Raw genomic sequence first — 6,685 nt, 5'->3', positions numbered from 1 at the left:
GGTGTCTAAATTAGTAGTAGAGGCAGTAAAGTTTTAATTTAGTAAAGAAAGACATAAATTCTTTTTTACTAATATTAAAAAAAAAGTGTCTTTATTTTTATATAATAAAAATAGTAGTTTTATCTTTATATATAATAACATTTAAAACATTATTAAAGTATACTCTAAGTTAGTTAGCATCTGCTAGTAATAGCAAAAATAGTGTTAAAGTCTCTAAAATGTAATATGTTACATTACTAACTAAGTTAGTAATTTATATAGTACTAATTAATTTTATTAATTTTTGTTTTTTAAAGCTAATACTTTTCTTTTTTAGTGTTTAGTCTACTTTTATATAAAGGAATTCTTATAAGTATGCTTTAAGTTATAACTTCTTTATAGTAAAAATCTTTGCTGCGCTAGTATCTTATAGTTTACTTTAGTATACTATATAGTATTAATCTTTAAGGATAAACTGTTCTGCGTATTCTTTAGGTTCTAGGCTATAGATGTCTTCTACAGTTACATAGTAAAGAAATGTAGCATTAGTAAAGTAGTTAATAATTTTTTTACTTTTTTTTTTATTTAAGTTATTATTATTATGTAACTTTTTTTTTTTTACTCTAGTTTACTTTTAAACTTTTAAATATATATATTTACCTCTTTATATATTAGTATCTTGTTATAAAATTTTTTATATAAAAAGATATATTAGCGTTTTACATAAAATTAATTTATATAAAAATAATTTATTAACTAACATTTTTTTTATAATAAATAAAGCATTACTTTAATTATATAAAGAACTATAATCTAAATAATTCTCTATATTCTTTTAAGCTTCTTCTATATTATTAATAGCTATATGTACATAGTAAGCTATATTACTTATTAGTGTAGTACATGTTTTAGGATTTATTTATAAATGCATTATTTTATTAATTAATTATAACCTAAAGTGCTAAATAAAAGTTACTATACAGTGCTTTATATATAGGCTTAATTAAGAATATTACTTATTTAAGTTTAAGTTACCCTTAGCATGCTTATATAATAGTAGTATAAAGTAGTATCTTACTTTAAAATTATAAACTAAGAGCTTTTTATATAAAAGTAAGTTTATTAATTATAGCTTTAAAAGCTTTATATAAAGTTTTTATAAAGTTTTTTTACTTACTTTATATAAAGCTTATTATTATCTAATTTATCTAATACTAGTTATAGTTTATATTAGTATTAAAGTAATTACTAAGCTGCTTATATAGTAACTTCTATAATTATTTTAGACTAATATTATAAAAGTAGAACATATGTACGCGCTTTTTAAAAATATTAGAAAAGATGCTTATATATAATGCTTTAAAAATAGTAAGGTGTTAATAGAGCTTAATAAATACTATAGCCTTATTAGCTAGAATATTATATAGTTACTTTATATAGTTATTTTTCTTTTTTTATGCCTTTTAAAATTATATAACCTTCTTAGGTGTAAAGTTCTCTACTGTAATATCTTATATAAGTAAAAGTTAGTATAGATTATATAGTAATTAAATTATATATAGTAGGTATAAGCTTTAGAGAATCTTATATAAAGCTGTAGCTACAGGAACATGTAGCTGCCTAGTTATGCTCTTATATAGTAAGCTATTACAAAGTAGTTATACTAATTATAAAAAAAGTATTAGGTTTATAAGTAATTTATATAAAAACATTCTTTATTATGTTAAGACTAGTAATAGTAGTAATAGTTTTATATAATGCTTTAGTAAAATAGTAAACATGTGTTCTTTTTTTATAAGTTTATATAGTATAGTAGCCTTTATTATGTCTTTTTTAAAGCTAATACTTTTATTTTATAAAGTAGTAATTAGTTTTTATAAAAATAGTTAGCTAAAATTTTTAAAGTGTATAAGCTTTTACTTTATAAAGTTATTTTAAAAGTTTTTAAGTGTATATATATTTATTACACTTAATGTGTAAAGTTTTATAATTAAGTTAGCTATGTATAAATTAAGCTTTTTTTTAAGTATATTATTTAATAGTTTAATTTTATTTACTTAATTTTTAATATTTATCTACTTTACTAAGGTCTTTACTAAGATGCCTATAAAAAGTATGTATTAGTTATACATTAATACATTATGTTAGCTAGTTATAGATAGAGCTAGTGTTACTTATTACTCTATAGTAGTTAATTATGCGTTATTACGCGCTGTCTTACTTCTTGTTATACGCTACCTCTAAACAGCCTTATATAAAAAGATAAAATAAACCTTCTAGCATTAAATAAGCACTACTATTTATATAATACCTTTAAATAGTATTATATAGACAAGTTTCTTACTTTTACTTAAGTAACTAAATAAAGATTTATAGCTACTTATATATAAATTAAACTTTATCTTTACTCTTACTAATTTATAGTTAAAGTAGTAAGGAAAAGAATTTTTTTTATATATAAACTTTTAAATAAAAAAGTATAAGAAAAGCTTTTTTTTTTATAGTATTTAAACTACTAATTAGTGTTAAATAAACTCTCTACTAGCTAGCACTTAGTGTTAGCAAATGCGTACAAGACAGAGAGGTTTGCACAGTGTAAATATTACATAGAGGTGTTAGGTAACTAGTGTTAATTGCTTCTTGTTTTTCCTCTGTACAAAGGAAAAAGGGGATATCTAGATGTTCGCGCACAGAGGTTCGCGCACGAGCATCATGTGACATAGATACGTGATCCTGCTCGTGCGTGATCGCTCGTATCCAGGCCGCTACGCTGCTGCTGCGTACGGACACTTCTAACATATAATACGCTTCTTTTATATTTTAGTTGTAGAAAGATAAAGAGCTACTTATTTTCTAAAAACTTTATAGAGATAAGTAAAAGATAATAGAATAAAAATAACTACTCTTTACTTAACTTATTTATTAAGGCGCAAAAGACGCAACGCGAATTCCAAGACATTGCATGGATTAACAGATAAAGCCAACCGGCACATGGACACATCTGTCACTTTCCTAAAGGGGGCCATGCGATGGGCTATCAGCTAGAGGACCTGGTGCAACCAAGGTGTTAGAGAATTCGGAGCCGTACACGCCACTGGCGGGGGTTGCAAGAAAAGTAACGATACCTAAACCTAAACACTCCTGCTTTGAAGGTATCTTTCTCACATCTTGCTGACATTTCAACACATGAAATCTAATTCACCATTCGTGGCAATCAAAACGCAAGTTCTCATGTTGCAACTAGGCTATAGTCTTCAGCATACCTTCCCCAAACAAGGGCCGGCGGGAGACAGCTACTTACGGGCACTTCTCCGCTGAGTTACACATCTTCTCGAAAGCGATTGACTTCACAAATTTAGACCTAATTAGCAAGTCTCTCCGGGTGGAGGGGAGGATCCTGAGATTTGATTGTTGTTCGCCCTCTGTGGAGAGCTGCTGTTAGTTCCTGCTGCCTTGCAGGCATAGTGACTGTTATTTTGCGCACAGTGCGAACCACGATCCCTGGCGGATGCTGCGGATCGCCGTGAAATTTCCAGGTAAAGTCGGACAAACCAGGTGTAGTAATCTGAAGGCATAGGCCAAGAGGAAACACTGACATCATGTGACAGTCGGCTCTGTGTTGCTCCATTCCTCTTTCTGCTACATTCATCACAATTGAAGCAATTAGCAATCATCTTTTCCCATCCTCCCATTCCCACCCACTTTGAGAAACACTATATGAGTAGCCCTAATACCGCAAGACGTGGCAGCAATGAGGTCGATCGATCAGACACCGGAACTCCTACCGCATTCAGTAATTTAGCCAACCAAAGCCCGCTCGCCAGTCAGCCAATATTTCGAATAACCATCCATGCATTCAATGTATGATACGATCAACAGAGATTGTGTTTGCAACACTTAGTGGTTACACTTCTTGGTCTAGAGACCTAATGGCCTTTCAGGTAAAATACATGTATAGAACGACATCTGTGGGGTTAACAGTGGCCTATGGTTTGGGTCCTTACTATTTCGGTTGACGAGTAACAACCGAACCCGACGAATTGGACGAGCCACAAATTCAAGTCTTTTGAACCCTTGCTTCAGATTCAGGAGATCTATAGACGCGGGTGGACATCAATCAACATATATGTGCCAAGAGGAGCTTCCGGGCGTTCACATATCTTCTAGATTAGAGCCTACGCAATTCCTTGGCCATGCCCTCCCATGTGTGGGTAAGGAAGCCCATTTCCACTATCAGAATGTTGGCGTTGCGAATTTATGTTCCAGCAATCTACTATCTTTTGAATTCTCTCAGTAATGTCGCGCTAAGCTGTGACTAAAGTTGGGAAGGTTTCCTCAACCCTTCTATTCTGTACATCTCACTGAGAACAATTTAAGAGCATCTCTCAATCCCCTCGTTTTGTATTCAACGCTCTCAATCCATATACCTCACTCCCAAGCCGTCATGTACTCCACCTTTGCATTTGCACTAGTTGCTAGCACCTTCGTCGCCGCCAGCATCCCGAACCGGGTTTATACTGATACGGAATGCAAAGTCTGTCCATACGAATTATGTGTCAACAAGATTTATTATGAAGCTTCTTACTACAATAACATTACTCTTAACTGCTGGACGGAAGGAACACCAATAGTAAATGACACGTTAGTCTCTTTCAAATACCAATTTAGCCATAAGAATCACTGATTTTGACGTGAGTATAGGACTTGGCTGAAGACACAAGACGGTTGCTATGTCACGCAATATGACTTGTATGAGTATGCAGGAGATTGTGAGTTTTGCATGTGGCTGAAAAATGGAGCTAACTTCAGTAGATACCACTGATCTCCCGTACTGTGGACGTATAGCACCCCATTGGACAACTGTCCAAGGCAGGACGAGATATATGACTGAATGCAATCTTGGCCCTTGGATTGACAGAACGGAGCTTAAGTATTATAAATACGGCATCGATCTTCGCTTGACCTGTGTAGCTCCCACTAGGGGTGAAGAAATTATGAGAAAGAAGTACGAACCGAATGTTACTTTAAGAACCACGGCCGCTTATAACTCCTTTAGGAAATGGTACAAAACGAATTCAAATTGTTACGTCCATGAGACTACATTGTGGCCCGTCGAAGGTATACAAGCCCCAGTGCTGTCATGGTGTAGCCGCGAGACTGACTTCTCATAGACGAACAAGATCTTGAAGATTGCGGGCCTATCCCACGAAGGTTAGATCCAGACAATCGTACGCCAGAACCGACGCCGAGCGCGACGAAGATGCCTTCAGCGTTTCCGAAGCCAAGCGCTACTCCTACTCCTACAGCGGTTGTAAAGCCTCCTTCTACAGCTAAAGCCATCACGGTTGGTAAGCCTAGGCACAGGCTTCAGCGCCGATACTTGTATAATTCAACAGTTGGTGAAGAATACGTAAACTGTACAGCCAATGGATGGCCTAAGGACAACCCGGGGAGAGTGGTACGCCAGTACGAGTTTGGGCAGGAGGTTATTCTCCAGTGCGGATCGTATGGAGACACTGAAGATTTGTCACTTAGTGAGACGTGAGTGATTTACATATGTCTGGACATGTTTTTCACGAGCTTATAAGCGGCTTGCTGATTTTGAGAAGTATCTTCCTTTTTACAACCGATTTTTGCTGGATCAAGGATCAGGAAACAGATCCCCAGCTTCAAGAAGGCAAGTGATTAATATCTTTCCCGCAAATACCTGGTACTGACTGCTCGTACTAGATTATGGTATGTCATCTACATGTGGCTTGCCATCCCGGCAAGCCTCTTAGTCTTATTTTGTTCTTTAACGTTGGAACTAACATCTCGTCTACAGACCGGCAGCAGTATTGGCCTCATTGCGAGAGTTTCAAAGATACAGTGTCTTAAATGTGTACCTTTGGCGGAATTTAAGCAACACAAAGATGCAAGTAAATATGGTGACTCATAACTAGGAGGCTTGGAAGGTCTGCGCGCCTTAGAAGGATTAGGCCAAATTCGATTCTTTTGAATACTCTGTCGCGGTAAAATCGAGTCTGCTATAACATGTGGCCAAGTTCCCATACATTGTACTTTTGGCTGGTGACGTTATAGCTGCTGGTGTGTTTGCGCGTTGAAAAGCACGGAGTTCCCAATCAGCAACCAACGCCACAACGTACAATAACTTCTTTAAAATGCCATGAGCGGGGCACCATATTTCTATCAATTAGCAAGCGTCTTGGCCAGCATCGCGCTCGAATCTTCGTCAAATTTACTCTCCTAGATTCATGTGAGCCATAACTAGGACTGACCTACAATGTAGGATTTCGTGGGGAAGTCCTGCTCTACAGCTTCGCTTAGAATGGCGCAAATAAGTATTCATTGCTTTCCTTGCCATCCCCAAACGGCTCCAGAATCTGCTTACACGTTCGCAGATTATAGCTTCATCAATTTATAACTCTGTCGGTTGAATAATGACCCCTGCTACCGTTTGATCTGATTCCCTACCAACAACGATGGTTTCCTTGCAAATGCTCCCTCAAACCTGGTATGCCGTTTATAAGAACTTCCAAGAAAACAAAAGTAATGAGAGAAAAGAGCGTCACATTCGACGAAGACACCATCAATGTTGAGGCAGAGCAGGTTTCCCTCTCGATTCATCAAAGCAAACTGTTGTCAAGGCAGCCAACCAACCGGCGCCCAAAATGAACAAGACATTCTCACCTTTACGAGGACGATG

At 35.2% G+C, this 6,685-nt stretch overlaps 3 protein-coding genes across 3 annotated transcripts; 1 reads left to right on the top strand and 2 right to left on the bottom strand.

Annotated features, from left to right (window-relative positions):
- Positions 1 to 2,689: 2,689 nt before the first annotated feature.
- BDR25DRAFT_348246 (uncharacterized protein) lies at positions 2,690 to 3,671 on the bottom strand (the record flags this gene model as incomplete). Its single annotated transcript, XM_033694384.1, has 7 exons — positions 2,690 to 2,744; positions 2,923 to 2,986; positions 3,030 to 3,073; positions 3,119 to 3,172; positions 3,281 to 3,411; positions 3,464 to 3,570; positions 3,632 to 3,671. The coding sequence occupies 7 exons, from the start codon at positions 3,669 to 3,671 to the stop codon at positions 2,690 to 2,692; spliced, it is 495 nt and encodes a 164-aa protein (XP_033554795.1).
- Positions 3,672 to 4,423: 752 nt separating this feature from the next.
- On the top strand, positions 4,424 to 5,664 carry BDR25DRAFT_308794 (uncharacterized protein; the record flags this gene model as incomplete). Its single annotated transcript, XM_033691033.1, has 6 exons — positions 4,424 to 4,620; positions 4,681 to 4,748; positions 4,825 to 5,097; positions 5,151 to 5,327; positions 5,376 to 5,520; positions 5,589 to 5,664. The coding sequence occupies 6 exons, from the start codon at positions 4,424 to 4,426 to the stop codon at positions 5,662 to 5,664; spliced, it is 936 nt and encodes a 311-aa protein (XP_033554794.1).
- Positions 5,665 to 5,953: 289 nt separating this feature from the next.
- Positions 5,954 to 6,663, bottom strand: BDR25DRAFT_348244 (uncharacterized protein; the record flags this gene model as incomplete). The annotated part of the gene is made up of 5 exons (XM_033694383.1): positions 5,954 to 6,133; positions 6,159 to 6,225; positions 6,258 to 6,362; positions 6,434 to 6,615; positions 6,640 to 6,663. 5 exons carry the CDS (start codon positions 6,661 to 6,663, stop codon positions 5,954 to 5,956), a joined length of 558 nt encoding a protein of 185 aa, XP_033554793.1.
- Positions 6,664 to 6,685: the final 22 nt, after the last annotated feature.

The sequence above is a fragment of the Lindgomyces ingoldianus genome, assembly GCF_010093535.1.
Source record: "Lindgomyces ingoldianus strain ATCC 200398 unplaced genomic scaffold BDR25scaffold_1, whole genome shotgun sequence".
NCBI classification, from domain to species: domain Eukaryota; kingdom Fungi; phylum Ascomycota; class Dothideomycetes; order Pleosporales; family Lindgomycetaceae; genus Lindgomyces; species Lindgomyces ingoldianus.
This window is presented reverse-complemented; position numbering and strand designations above follow the sequence as displayed.